This window comes from Eurypyga helias, unplaced genomic scaffold (assembly GCF_000690775.1).
Source record: "Eurypyga helias isolate BGI_N326 unplaced genomic scaffold, ASM69077v1 scaffold17871, whole genome shotgun sequence".
In the NCBI taxonomy this organism is placed as follows: domain Eukaryota; kingdom Metazoa; phylum Chordata; class Aves; order Eurypygiformes; family Eurypygidae; genus Eurypyga; species Eurypyga helias.
This window is the reverse complement of record NW_010229273.1, coordinates 21,419-36,592: the sequence shown is the minus strand read 5'-3', so window position 1 is coordinate 36,592 and position 15,174 is coordinate 21,419. Positions and strand designations below refer to the sequence as shown.

The 15,174-nt window shown below is 45.3% G+C and overlaps 1 protein-coding gene across 1 annotated transcript in view; it reads left to right on the top strand.

Annotated features, from left to right (window-relative positions):
- Positions 1 to 4,811: 4,811 nt before the first annotated feature.
- Positions 4,812 to 15,174, top strand: part of LOC104516129 (parathyroid hormone/parathyroid hormone-related peptide receptor-like) — a gene marked incomplete at both ends in the record, with an annotated part of 29,092 nt that continues 18,729 nt past the window's right edge. The window contains 3 exons of the mRNA XM_010160352.1: positions 4,812 to 4,850; positions 6,566 to 6,676; positions 8,528 to 8,646. Coding sequence (XP_010158654.1) covers positions 4,812 to 4,850; positions 6,566 to 6,676; positions 8,528 to 8,646 — 269 coding nt within the window. The remainder of the gene's footprint in view (positions 4,851 to 6,565; positions 6,677 to 8,527; positions 8,647 to 15,174) is intronic.

Genomic DNA, 15,174 nt, shown 5'->3' with positions numbered 1-15,174 from the left:
CCAAGCCTCATCCAGCCTGGCCTTGTTGGATGCGGATGGAGCACCTGCAAAGTCTCTAGAGAAGAAAAAGGTCTTGCTTCACTTCCAGCCACTCAGGCTGGAAGACTCCTGAAGACTGCTTTCTTCAGGACTGAAGTGGTTGGTGATGTCCTCTAAACATGCAATACACCAGTGTAATTCCCACCTTCCCTGTCTTCATCCATGAGAGTTAGAGCTCTGATTCTGGAGAAGCTTCACCCACATACACACTGAGAGGGAGGCAGTATCCTCCATTCAGCATTCCCTGAATGACTGATACACATCCAAGACACTTAGGATGTGGGATATGTATGAGATTTACTTGTTTTCTTACAAGTTTATGAATTCCTTTTGACTTACATCTTCAGTGAATCCTACTATTTTTTCCAAGGAAGTAAGTGTTTTGCATTCCCAGTTCACTTGGAACATGCAACTTCATGTCCCAAACCTACCCATCTGTATCAATCCAAACAGCATATTTGCACCCTCAAACTATTTTTCACGCAAAAAAAGTAATTTTTAAAGAGCTTTCCAATTGTCATTTAGAACTAACAGGATCCCTTCTGATTATCCATGCTTCTGAACATTGTTAACAGTGTCTCAGGAGAGAATGACTTATTTTTAGCATGCCAAAAGCATGCTACTTGCAGGTGGTGGATTTTCTTTTTCCTAATGATAGCTTATAAAAAAGTTGTAAAAATGATTTTTTTTTTTTTAAATTTTAAAATATATCCATCAGGAAAAATCTTGTGGATTTTTTTTTTTTATTCTTTTCCTGAAACTCCTCACCATTTTTCAGTTTTCTTCTTGTAATTCAGTGTGGATCTCTTTTGACAAATGACCAGGAGAAAAAGGAAAACAACAGAGAGAAGCCAAGTTGTTAGAACTGTTAATATTTTTATAAACCGAGAAAAAAATGTTTGGAGGAAATATTTGGGAAAACAAACAAAAAGAAAAGTCTTGCTTGGATTCCAGCACAATACCAATGGAATATATGGTATTTTCACTCCCTATTTTTTCATCCACTCCGTTATTAAGTGACCTCTAGAGTGAGTACAATAGGAGAAAGTAGAAGGCAGAAGGTGCAGAATTTGGTCCCAGTTATCCCATCGGTGGTCTCAAACTGGTGGAATTAACAGTAAAGGTGCCATGTGGCCGTGCAGATCAGAGACGGGGGTGGAGTGAGGGGGGAAGGAAGGGATGTGGGGCATCACAGTCACAGAATGATTTGGGTTGCAAGGGGCCTTTAAAGGTCATCCTGTCCACCCCCCTGCAATAAACAGGGACATCTTTGACTAGGTCGGGTTGCTCTGAGCCCCATCCAACCTGAATGTTTCCTGGGATGGGGCATCTACCACTTCTTTGGGCAACTCATTCAGTGCTTCCCCATGCTCAGCATAAAATATTTCTTCCTTATATCTGGTCTAAATCTACCCTCTTTCAGTTTAAAACCATTACGCCTTGTCCTGTTGGAAGGTCGATGGTTTGCCTCCTTGGATGGGAGGAGGTAGGGAGGTAGTAGAGATAGGAGTGAGAGAAGGACGGTGAGGCTCCTGTCTGGGACAACAGGCAGGACACAGAGGGGAGAAACAGCTTTTGGCTGCATTACAACCCAGGAATGCGGATCCAACAGTCACAAAGTGTGGCTGGGCCTGGCGTCAGTCAATATTTCCATTTGAAAAATGTTTTCCGAGACTTTCAGTCAAGGTGGGAACTTCTCAATTTGTTCTGCAACCTGGAGGTCTAAAGGCACCTGGTTTGACCTGCGGATGTTCCCCCCCACCCCCAGCTTCCCCTACCACAAGCTAATAACTGCAGTCCCACTCCCCAGCCCAATTCCTCTCCCCTTGCCCTGGATTGGGGAAACCCAGTCATTCTGTGCCTACCTGGGGGTGTTGGTCAACAGCGGCTGAATATGAGCCGGAGTGTGCCCCGGTGGCCAAGGAGCCAGTGGCATCCTGGCCAGCATCAGGGACAGTGTGGCCAGCAGGACCAGGGCAGGGATCGTCCCCCTGCGCTGGGCACTGGGGAGGCCGCACCCCGAATCCTGGGGTCAGTTTGGGCCCCTCACGGCAAGAGAGACCCTGAGGGGCTGGAGCGTGTGCGGAGAAGGGAACGGAGCTGGGGAAGGGTCTGGAGCACAATTCCTGTGGGGAGCGGCTGAGGGAGCTGGGGGGTTCAGCCTGGAGAAGAGGAGGCTCAGGGCAGACCTTATCGCTCCCCACAACTCCCTGAAAGGGGGGTGCAGAGGGGGGGTGGGTCTCTTCTCCCAAGGGACAAGCGTTGGGACAAGAGGGAACGGCCTCAAGTGGTGCCAGGGGAGGTGGAGGTTGGCTGTGGGGAACAATTCCTTCCCGGAAAGGGCTGTCAGGCGTTGGAAGGGGCTGCCCAGGGAGGGGGTGGAGTCCCCATCCCGGGAGGGGGTTCAGCGCCGTGTGGACGAGGTGCCTGGGGACACGAGTGAGAGGTGGGCTGCGCGGTGCTGGGTTAAGTGTTGGCCTTGATGGTCTTGAAGGCCTTTTCCAGTCTAAACAGTTCTTTGATTCTATTCCATGATTCTAGGCATTTGCCACTTGGCTGGTCATTCACCAAAGGGTGCTTGACCAGGTGGCAGCTACCAAATGTTCACCTGCCCTTCTCTCTCCTAACACCAGTCACAAAGAAATTGGAAGGAAGGAAATGATGACTGAGATGTCCTACCGTTCTTTTTAATTTGGCTGCAATGGGTTTTCCAAACATGGAGCAGGGAAAGGGAGGCAGGGGATGATGGAGAGATGTAGAGGAGGTTAAAGAGGCTTCTCTGTGTTGTGACAGTTCATGATAACGACAACAGATTCATTTGTGTCATTTGTTGGGAGATTCAGGTGCTTTCTGAAGAGAGAGTCTCACCAGATCCTTGTGGGGCTTTGTTGAATCAGTTCCATGAGTGAATACACAGAGGCGCAGAAAGATTTTTGATGCAGTGGCAGGCAGCAAAGTTGATCTCTTTTTCAAAGTTCTGGGGCAGCTGATGTCTCCCCAAATTGTCCACATGATAAGGCAGCAATCCAGAGGTGTCCCAACACCCGTTTGCACTGTGTTTCTTACACAGACCCTTCAGCCTCTGCCTTTTGGGAGGATTGTGGGGATCAAAGTATCCCAAAAGAAATAATTGCATACTCTGTTATCCAGAAAGCAACACTTTTCTTTTGAATGAATCCATTGCATCAGTTTTCTCTCAAATGGGTTCATTGCAAATGTGTGTGTGTATGTATACAGCTTGGGGAGGGTGTACCCACCAGATATTTTCCCAGATTAACATTTTCTGGATAATTATTGCAGTACGATACTAAATGAAATTGCTTAGAAGTAAAGCTGACCTTTGCAAGTTGTCTGAAGGGCTTAGAAAAGTGGAAGGTCTTTCAGCAGTTCAGAACATGACATTGGAATTAATTTTTTTCTCCTCACTGATGTTTCTCCACAGCATTCAATTTAATGTTTACCCACATTTATTTATTTTGTAAAAAGAATTTATTTTATTTTAAGTAAGACCACTTTGAGGGCTGAATGAAATCATCGTTTACTTTCTGGTCTGCGAATAAAAAACCTCAGAGACAATGACATTTTGTCCTAATCCAAATTTTGTGGGGCAATTTTTGCTTTTTCCTTTTGATACTTTCAGAACTGAAAAATAAATAAACTGGTTTTCACAGTGTAAGTTATCCTTCAACATAAAGAGCCAAAGGGAAGGGCTTTCCCAGTTTTCATGAATAGGAAATCTAGTATTATTCTTTCTCTAAAGTGACTGGAAGCAGAGAACAGGCAATAAACTTCTTCCACCTTTTTATCAACTGCTGCTGAGGACTTTCAGCTCCTCTCCCCCCACTCCCAGCTAATGCTTTAGAAGATAGGCAGTGATTAGTCTGGTCCTTTTCATCAGCACCAAATTAAAGATAAGAAATCAGCTGTTTAACGATGAGCTTTTCTGTTGTTTTTCATGTCCTAAAATACCAGCAAACTGAATTGATCACTGTCAGCTTTGACCCTGGAGGGCACCACACCGTCCAAAGGTCTTTAAAGCAATCCTGGATTCTTATTTAACCTCGTGAAAGCACATTCATTATAAAGGATAAATTACTGTTTGGTTGAAAGATTGCTAAGTCACTGGCTTTGATATTAATGAAACATGCTGAGATCTTGGCCGTGCTTGTTGTTTCTTTACTAGTGGAGCTCTTTTGCAGAGGAGAGCAGGCTGTTCCGGTTTATTTTGATTCATATGTAATTTCTCTCTGTCAGACACTTTATATGCTGTTGATAAACTCCTTCACGGGCTGCCATTGGTACGGAGCACAGATGCTGCTCTGAAAGCAGAACTGGGGCAGATTCACCAGTGTTTGCTTTTCACTTCAGATACTCTACTGCAGCTGGTTTTTAACCCATGGGTGCAGTTAGTACAGCCCAACACAGAGCACCAGGTTAAATCTGGGTGTATATTGAGTTCCTGAACTCCTCAGGGACTGGAAATGCAGCCCAGGTTGAACATCCACATCTGAATGGGAATATGGGAGTGGGAGCTTAAGGATTAAAAGCTGCAGAAATGGGTGGTTTTGAAGCTGGAAGGATGTAAGAGATAGGGAACAGGATTTGACTTCCCCCTTTTTAAATCAGTGTTGAAAATGAGGTCAATTCCCACAGCTTTCAAGGAACCTCAAGGATTCCTCAGCCCTGCTAAATATGGATAAGTTCTGGATTTGTCCCTTAGAGACTGAATGAACAGACAGTGAGGAAGATAAGGTGGCCAGGAGGGTGAGCAGCCCTGTGTGCTGATGTCTCGTCAGCTTCAGAGGCTGGTGGCAAACCCCACGGGGTGCAGAGCTTCTTCGTGACCCTCTTAGCCTACCTGCTCATGTAGCACACGATGCTGGAGCCCTTGAATGATTGGCCACTACCTCCGTTTGTGAAGAGAGAAGTGAGGCTTCTCATAATTACAGGTGCAGAGAAGACCTGTTTAATTACATCTCAGGTTCTAGAGAATTGCAAAATTACAATTAAAGAACTTTGAATATGTACTCATATACTTAACCATTCTTAAAAAAAAAAAAAGTTGGGCATAAAATGTGGGAAAGGACTTTTTTCTTGGTTTGTATCTCTGTTTTTCCTTTCACTAAGCACATAAATCACGGATATCTGCAAATAAACTAACATGCATAGAGGGAAGAGGGAAACCTGTGTGTGGGGCAGAGGTGGGATTTCTCCTTCAGGGCTTTTTTAGCTTTTTTCAATGAACAAAAGCTTGCTTTAACTTTGGGTCAGCCCTGAATTGGTCAGGCAGTTGGACTAGATGACCATTGCAGGTCCCTTCCAGCTGAAATAGTCCATTCTATTCTAAAACAAAAAGGAAGAAGAATGATGTAAAGAAAAATCCTCTAACACACACCCCACCACTCCCCTCTCCAAAGTTTAGAAGTAGCAGTGAGCCTAGCAAAGTGGTAGGACAGAATTCCCAGGATATTTGCATTCCTAAGGCAACAGGACTCTTGATTTCTCCACCTGCCCATTCTCTTTCTGCTTGTTTTCTGAAAACCTGTGACAGAGAAGGGCAGAAATCCAAAATAATGTGTAAGCAAGGGGAGAAAGCTGGGAAAACTCAACCATCGTACACTGTGCTTGACAGCAGGCCACTGGTCAATCAGGGTGTGTGCACTGCAATTAGCATGGGCACAGCTCCAAATCAATCAGTGCATGACCTGCATCTTGCCCCATGATGACATCACGAGGAAATGGGGGGAGAGGGAAGCTGGGACTGGTGAAGTCATAGGCAAAAAGGATGTCAGATGGGAAAGATGCAAATCATTAGGAAACAAATTCCATAGTTTCACTCCTTATGAAGCAAGGTAATAAGATGTTCTTTATTTATGGTTAGAAATGCCACAGACACCTCTCTACAGATTCTTGCTAGTCTTAGTGTTACTGAAAATCACACCCAAATTCAGGAACACAAGCCCATCTGTGAAAGCAGCAAAACCTTGTAGTACAGCATAGCACTGGCTGATGTAAACAATGAGATAAAATTACAGCTGAATTTGGATTAATGGTCTCTAGGCATTAAATCATAGCCAGTCTACTCTGTGGTCATGAATACTTTCAGGGAAGCCTGAACTGGTAGCTTTGAGACTCACAATAATGTAGCCACAGCATAATTTAGCTCCTTGGTAGCCTAGGCTCAAATCAGTGCTGCCATACCCAGCCAAGCTCCCTTGGGCATCTCCAGGTTGCCCATCAGACTAGACTCCTGAATACTCAATCCTCCTGTTCTGCCCCATTTCCACTTCTTCCATGCACTGACCTCTCTCAGATAGTGCTCTTATCCCATGTCTGACCGTGAGAGATGGTCTACACCTTTGAGAGCTAAACGCTGAGAAAATTGCAATGATGCCTACAAGCGGCTTTCTCAAAACAGTTTTGCTGTTTTTTTCGAGGAGAACCCTCTGCAAAACATGAAACAGAGGTGTTTGTGTCACTTCTGCAAGTCCAGTGACTCCTTTTTATCTTTGTGTCTCTTCCACAGATGGCTTTTGTCTTCCTGAGTGGGATGGCATTGTCTGCTGGCCTGAAGGTGTGCCAGGCAAAGTGGTGGCTATGCCATGTCCCGAGTACATCTATGACTTCAATCACAAAGGTAAGTGTTGTCCTCAGTGTCAACAGAGCCTGGTAAGCAGCGAAAAGGGGAGGCCTGGGAGTCAGAAAATTAGAAAACCTCTTTAGCATCCACATGGTGACTCCCATCCAAGCAGGGGTAAAACTAGGGGAAAGGAAGTAAAGAAACAACCATTTTTTTAATGCTGAGAAAAAAAAAAAAAAAAGCTTTGTTTTAACCTAAACAATGACAAATTTCCCCCTGCCCCACCCAGACTGTAGTGGGGCATTATAAGCACCGATTACATGCTTACAACTGGGTAGTCTCATAGGGTAACAAACCTGTGTTTGTTTGACACCACAAACTTTGCGTAGCGATAGCCCTAAGATATTCTTCTAATTTATATTCTTCACTGGTTTGTTAATTCTAGCCCCTGATCTCTGCCCAGACCCCTACGGTGGGTGTCTGAGAACAGAGCTGGTAACCAGAGCATGTGAATTCCTCCCTATCTCACTTTCCCTCAGGCAGCGTATTTCTTGGCTTGCTTCTGGTGCCGCAAAGTCTGTGCATGTTTTTAGAAGCAATTGAAGTACACTCGCTCCTCAGTGTATTTTCAAAGCTAAAGCATTCTCTTTTCTCAGGCAAAGCCTTGCACCCAAAGACTGAAAAAATTGGAGAATTAAGATTATATGTTCCCAACAGAGCACTGATGCTGTTTACAGAGAACAAGTAATGATATTCCAGTGCACCCTGGTTGCATACAGTATTTTCTTTAAGGGGCTGTGAGCAGCTTAACCCCTGGTGGATGGCCCCTTGCAGAGATCCCTGCATGTGCATTTCACATTAGAGGCCAGGAGGAACAGGCAATCCATCCCTTTTTATTCCATAACCCAACATGGCATGGATTCCCCACCTCACTGATGTCCACTGGTCAAGTCAACTGGGGTGACGGTCAGATGAGGACCATGAGATGCAGAGGTCTTTATAAGCTCTCCCTTTGTAGACACAGGACAGATCGATCTGTTTACTGGTGTCATCCCTGTTAACTGTAATGGGACTTTTTACACACAGCTCATGTGATGATAAACCCACACAGACCCCAACAGCAGAAGGACACGGAGCTGTTGAAGTGAGTCCAGAGGATGTCACAGAGAAGCTTTGAGGGCTGGAGCCCCTTTGCCATGGGGACAGGCTGGGAGAGTTGGGGGGTTCAGCCTGGAGAAGGGAAGGCTCCAGGGAGACCTTAGAGCTCCTTCCAGTGCCTGGGGGGGCTACAAGAAAGCTGGGAAGGACTTTTACCAAGGGCAGGGAGTAACAGGACAAGGGGTAATAGGTTTAAACAGAAAGAGGGAGATTGAGATGGGACATCAGGAAGGAATTCTTCCCGCAGAGGGTGGGAGCACTGGGACAGGTTGCCCAGAGAAGCTGTGGATGCCCCATCCCTGGAAGGGTCCAAGGCCAGGCTGGATGAGGCTGGGAGCAACCTGGGCTATGGAAGGTGTCCCTGCCCATGGCAGGGGGGGGGACTGGGGGGGCTCTAAGGTCCCCTCCCACCCAAACCATCCTGTGATTCTATGATGATTCTATGATTTTCATAGCAAGAACTACAACTCTGAGGATAATTCTGCACTTCGATAACGTTTCAAAGCTTCTCTCCTTGGTTTGTAGACACAGCATCTTAACCCAGACTAGGTGCAACTTGTTATTAGCTCTCTGGTGTTTCTCAGTTAGAAAACTGGTAAAGTGCGTGAGAAGATGGAAATTGAGTTCTTGCAGCTGATCTTCAAAACAGTCAGGAAGCATCAGGGTTTGTGGGATTCACCCTTGGAAGAAGTTTCTCCTGTTCTACCAGGTCGAGTCCTGTTCACCCTGTCTCTCATTCCTTTCCCATAGGCCACGCTTATCGCCGGTGTGACCTGAATGGGAGCTGGGAGTTGGTCCCAGGCAACAACCGCACCTGGGCAAACTACAGTGAATGTGCGAAGTTCCTCACCAACGAGACGAGGGAAAGGGTAGGCACTTGTGTTTGTGCATGGAGCATGAAGTGTTGGCCTCATTCAGGGCTAACCCAAGGAACAGTGTCTCATTTAAAACCCTTGAGGAGCTCTAGTTTGCTGCCTCCTTTTGGAAACTATGGCCAAACTGCCCAAAGCCACATCTTTGTTTTGATGGGGAATTATTTGAATTTGAAATTGCCCTCAAAGCCAGAAAGGGTTACTCCAGCTGCCATGATCCCATATGTAAAGAGATCTTGGGGAAGCTTGAAGCAGACTCAGGGACACTACAAAGTGGTTGGAGGTTGTTCCATGCCATTGAGACTCCCTCTTCCCCACCAGATAACGATTTTGGTACCAGGTGGTTACCAATAATTCCAATGCTTATGTGATTGTCTGTGCTAAGGGGTGTACAAACACACAGCTAAAATATGTGTCAATCAAACCTGCTTCTGTAGGTGATTAATGGAGACCCTCTTGGTTGAGTGGTAGAAATTAAAGATCAGAGGTTTTATGTGGTCTGTTTATTGTAGATGGGCAGGGACAAAGTCCTTTACTAAAGCAGATTAACATTAACAATTAACAGATCTGGAACTAATTCTGCTGTAGTCACACTTTTGAAACAGGGACACAAGTCCAGTGTTAGAAAAGGGACTCATAGCACATGGAGATGGTTTGGGGTGCTCCTTGGGGACATCTGTCTATACATTAGATCTATGGGCCTTATTCTTACATAAATTCAGGCGACTGGCAAAACAGTAGCTGGAATAGAGTGAGGCAGAAATTTCTTACCTCTCTGGGTGGGAGCCCAGCTGGATTCTGTAGTGCTTCTGTCTCTCAAGCTGAGTGCACCACAGAAGCAGTTCTGTGCCAAGGTGACAGCAAAGCTGTCAGTGGAGTCACCTGGAAGGATGTGACCTTGTTACGCAGAGAAAGACATTTCCACCCACACATGGCTGCTGCTCTCTTTAATTTGCAAAAAAATTAAGTGGAAACCTCTGGTTTCTCAGTGGTACTTGGAAGATGTCCTCCTCGGATATGGGCTATGGCATTAGGGACTGATCATTTGCAGCAAGGGTTATTTTCAGACAGTTGGAGATAAAGATCTAACCACAAGCTTCCCGGTGGGGAGCAGGCTTGAAGATCATACCCAGTCCTTCTGGGAGAGTGTTCTTCATTTTCAATCCAACCACAGCATAGTTTTTTTCTGTTTATTTCTTTTTCTCAACGGTGAAGCAACATATGAATGAAGTTGTTTAGTGTGGAAAGAGGTTATTTCAGCATCAGCATGCATTATACTATGCAGTCAAGGAACAGGCAAGGTTGTATACACCAGATACTGCTCCAGCTACCTAATAACACTGTCGTCTCCGAGTGCTGGGAGACATTCATGTTTAGAACAAGTTTGGTAGGACTTATATTTTCCCAGTCCATGTAGAACTATTTTAAGCCCAAAGGTTTCTGGAGGTTTGTGGCGTAGGCATAGAAGTCATTGAGCACCTTGATCACACTGAGAGCTTTACTAAGTTGCACAGCTTCCTGATCTCTCTGAATTAATTTCCCTCAGCCCACCTCTCAGCCATGACTTGGGATGGGAGTTGTCTGTTGCAGACCTCTCCATCTGTGCAAGTCTCCTAGATTTCCCCTATGGAAAGGAGGTCCTTCCTTTTAAATCTCCCATATTGACAGCTGGGACTTGATCAAGGTGAATCAGTAGGGGAGGAGTACAAAGAAGAGGAGAATTTTCCTTTTCTTACTAGCACAAGGCAGAAACAGAGACTTTCCACCCCCAGGCACCCCAGCTTGGCAAAAAAGGCTGAAAGCAAAGCCTGTTGTCCTGGGTTTCATGCATCTGTCTTTGTCTGTGTCCCCCAAGTATGGAGTTGGTCACTGCCCAGACAGCAGACTTGGACTGTGCTTCCTACTGGAGAGATACTAGATGAGGTGTCACAATGCAGGAGACATCATTTTTATTCCCAGCCTCTGCTCTTACTTGGAAAATAACTACTCCTATTTATAAGCTATTTTAATAAAACATCCCAAGATTATCGTCCTTATTATTCTGTACACGAGGCTCAGTGGTCTTATGCCATGAGTTTTCTGTTCTAGCCACACAGTGATTAATTTAATGACATTTAATGGTAAAACAAATTAGCCCATCATCATTGTTCAGATAAAATGGACAACGTGGTGTTGCCTAAGTGATGCCCAGTGCAAAAAAATGGAAGTTGCCCCTAGCTTTGGAACTGTATCCTGATTAACAAATGCTTTTCAACAGCACCTATTACTCATTATCATTATTAACCTTGAATTTGCAAGAGGTTACTTTCCTCTCCAGTCTTCGTCATGTAGTTGCTTTGTTTTATCGTAGGGGTGGTTGCCTTTTAGTGACAAGTGAAGCAATGAATATACATCTGCTGCAGGTCTCTTGGGCCTTCTGGTATGAAAAGCACCGTGGAAATAAAAGAGGAAAGGAATGACCTTTTTTTTTTCTCGGTTGGGTGATGACTTTCAGAGAGCAAGGGAAACCTCTTGTCTTTCACACCCAAGAGTGGCTCTGAAGCACTGGTATTAATAAACCTTCCTTTGATTTTTTTTTTTCCCCCTTGAGTAAATATGTCCAGAGATGTCAGAATCAGGGAATTTGGCAAGATAGACTAGTCGTCTTTAGAGGGAGATTGTTTTCTATTATTATTCTCCCCCCGGGGAACAGCATCTTTGCGTCACCAGTAACAGCTGCATTTAACCAACATTTCGAAAGGAGATGACGGGCTGACTCCAAGTAGGACAGCATCCGAGCAGATGTAACCAGAGGAACTTGTAAGAAACTATGCATTAGAAAAAAAAATGTCTGTCTGCGACTAGCTATATATATACAAATCTGCACTGCTACCTCTAGAAATAGGCCTGTATCTATAGATAGCTATATATAAAGATACACATCTAAATAAACACCCACGTCCATGCACGCACACACATATATATGTCCACGTATATTTGTTTAGGTGCGTAGTTTTCTCATTTTAGCCACTGTGGGATAATTATGACTGACCAAAGCAGCAAACAGAGGGCCCCAGAGAAAGTTTGTGTCTTTCGCTACCTCCTCCTGAACCATATAAATAGGATTATTTCACACAGAGCAGCACGGAAACCGCTTTCTGAAATTAGCAAAGTATGCTAAAGCCACCAGAGCCAGGAGAATTAACAGCTCGTAACTGCCCAGTGAGCAATTGCTCTTGGGCTGTTTTCTAAAGGAAAATTAGCACTGCTGAAGGATGCTGGATTGACAGCCATGAAGATTGATGTCCTCTCTTTAGCCAGGAGAGCAGGTAGGCTGCAGTTGGCTCTTGAAGTGTGCTTCCCCAAATTCCCTGCAGATAGCCTTAATGTTGCCATGAACAACTGTGTCTCGGACATGGTCTGTAGAAGACAGCTGTTTAGCAAGGGGTAAGAAGGTGTGTTAGCAGCATGTCATGGGAAGATAAGACTGTTTTCTTTATGCTTTTGAGGCAGTGCTGAAAGCTACCACTGTGCCATGAGCTGCTTCCTTGAACTCTCATATTCTGCTATTAAGATGACCCATCACCAGTGCAGCAAAGATGGTGGAAAATTGTCTTCTCCCACTGCTTCCCCAGGAGCCATGCATGGGCACCTCCCATCCCAACTGAACCCTGGGTTTTCAGAAATCATGGAACCATAGAATGGTTTGGGTTGGAAGGGACATCAAAGACCATCCAGTTCCACCCCTCTGCCATGGACAGGGACACCTTCCACTAGACCAGGTTGCTCCAAGCCTCATCCAGCCTGGTCTTGAACAGTTCCAGGGATGGGGCATCCACAGCTTCCGCCAATGTTTGTGTGTCTGCTGTGTGCATCCTGTCACTAAACCACAAGCTGCTGAACGCTGGGAGCAGGTACACAGCACTGCTGTATAACCACTAAGTGATAGACACTTAGGTATGGATATGTGTGTATATATATATTTATTCTATATTGTTCTGTTCTTACGCTTTTCCCTATGCATCTGTTCCTGGGCATGTAGGAAACAGGGAGCAAGGCTAAAGGGACATTTGGTTTGGTCCAGATTCTCCATCTTCCTTGCAGCTTTCTTAAGGTTCTCTTAAAATTAGGAGTCAAGGCGACCTGTCTTCTTGGAGATCCTCAATCTTTGGATAAAATGTGGCACATGTGGGAAATCCTTATGTGCCTCTGGCTTTAATAGGCAGCTTTTTAGGCAATTTACATCCAAAAACCATAGTAGACCTCTGACCATGGGTGCGTTCCCTTTCACACAGTCAGCCAATAGCAGCACCTTCAGCATGGTCATTTTTCTTATCACCTTTTCAGACACTGACAGGAGACGTGGCATATGTTGCTCAATAAGGAGAAATTTCCTTCATTCCCATCTCCCCAAAAACAACACTAATACCAAACACATCTTTTTTCAAAGCAGGTCAAACCTGTCATCTTTTAAAGGATGAACTTGAGGGTAAATGTGATCTGCACCTACTGAAATCATGGGGAAGGGGAACATGAGCCAGCAGCTTGGGAGGTTAGCTCAGCCTGGACTAGCAATATGGACAGTCCTAAGATCTAACCTCAGCCCACCAATCCTGTCTTCATCTGCTACTGCTTGTTTATAACATAGTGGTTTTACTGCTTCTAGAGGAATCAGGGAGACCTGGAGAATCCATTGCGTACCAGACACAATGGGAAAGGCACAGCATGTTGCAGGGCTGCTTTATCTAAACTCCATTGTTCAAACCAAAAGTCTTTTGTGCCTGGCCTTTCTTCTTGCAGCTCTCTGGGGTCCTTTTAAAAGCCAACAACTTTGTGTAGCCTCAAACTCATGGCATAAGACATGTTTATGCAGTGTATACTAAGTTACACAGATGAAATGCCATCAAGGCGTCATACATTCACATCATGAAGGATGGGCAGATGTTTTTAAGTACCTAGGGTTAAAAACAAAATGCATCATCGAGATGTGTTCTTCATTCTTGCAAGCAACCGTCATGCAGTTCTTGTTTCATGCCTGTAGGGTAAGTCTAGTTGTAAATCCAGTACCTGAAGGGGCTACAAGGAAGCTGGGGGGGACTTTTTACAAGGGCCTGTAGTGACGGGACAAGGGGTGATGGGTTTAAATTGAAAGCGGGGAGGTTTAGATTGGATATCAGGAAGAAATTCTTCACGGAGAGGGTGGGGAGGCACTGGAACAGGTTGCCCAGAGATGTTGTGGATGCCCCATCCCTGGATGTCTTCAAGGCCAGGCTGGATGTGGCTTTGAGCAACCTGGTCTAGTGGAAGGTGGCCCTGCCCATGGCAGGGGGGTTGGAACTGGATGATCTTTAAGGTCCCTTCCAACCCAAACCATTCTATGATTCTATGATTCCATGTTGTAGCACCTTTTCATGTGGTGCTGCTAATAGTTTATGCCTAGAGTCTGCTGGGAGAATCTGATGGTTTATAGGAACAAATAGATGAAAAACACAAGGGTTCTCACAACGCAACACACAGGGTAGCCCCCTTGCACCCTATGTTTAACCATTGCTGGCCCATAGTAGATGCTTGAGAACAGCTTATGAAAGCTGGAAAGCAAAGAGTGTTCTTGTCCCCACTGAGAACCTGTGGCTGTGGGACATTCTCGGCATGTGGCTGTAGCATAGGATTTGGTGAACGTTCTTTCTGTTAATGTGAACAGCAGATGTGCGGCACGTTTTGCCTGTGGCCTCCTGGATGTCCTGTGGCTATGAATACTGTAGGTAAACTGGGCATGATGTGGAGAAGCAATATCTTTCATGAACACATCTATGGGGATCTTATCAGTGCTTATCCGTATCTAAGGGGGGTGTCAGGAGAGTGGGGCCAGGCTCTTCTCAGTGGTGCCCAGTGACAGGACGATGGTCAGTGGCCATGAACTGGGAAACAGAAGGTTCAGCCTGACCATGAGGAAACCCTTCTTCCCCGTGAGGGTGACAGAGCCCTGAACAGGCTGCCCAGAGAGTGGGGGAAATCTCCTTACCTGGAGATTTTCCAAAGCCCATGGACTTGTTCCTGTGTGATGTACTCCAGTGGATCCTGCTCTGGCAGGGGGGTTGGACTAGATGATCTGTAAGGGTCCCTTCCAATCCCCACCACTCTGTGAATCCTGATGGTGGGGATCTGGTGCCTGTCACCTCTGTAAGTGAGGGGAACAGAATTCTGTAGGAAAAAGTCCTGTCCAACACTCGGTGATTTCGTTTAGGCTTTGGAAATCAGTGACTGTTTTGTGCCTTTTGCAAACATCCCTTCTCCCTGCTGTTAAGCTTTTTATAGTCACATCTTCTATTTAAAAAAAAGGAAGGAAAGCAGTGAGTAAAGCTAGTGACAGAGGCTTTCTGGCAGTGCTTATCATTCAGAGCAGTAAAATGCTTCCCCTGCTAATTTCAAACGTGTCATTAGCAACATCTGAATCAGCAGATTTGAGAAACATTGCAGATACTTGATCTGGAAAGCCCTTACATGTGCTTCCAGCCTCATATACTGCTAATCCCACCCTTCAGCATC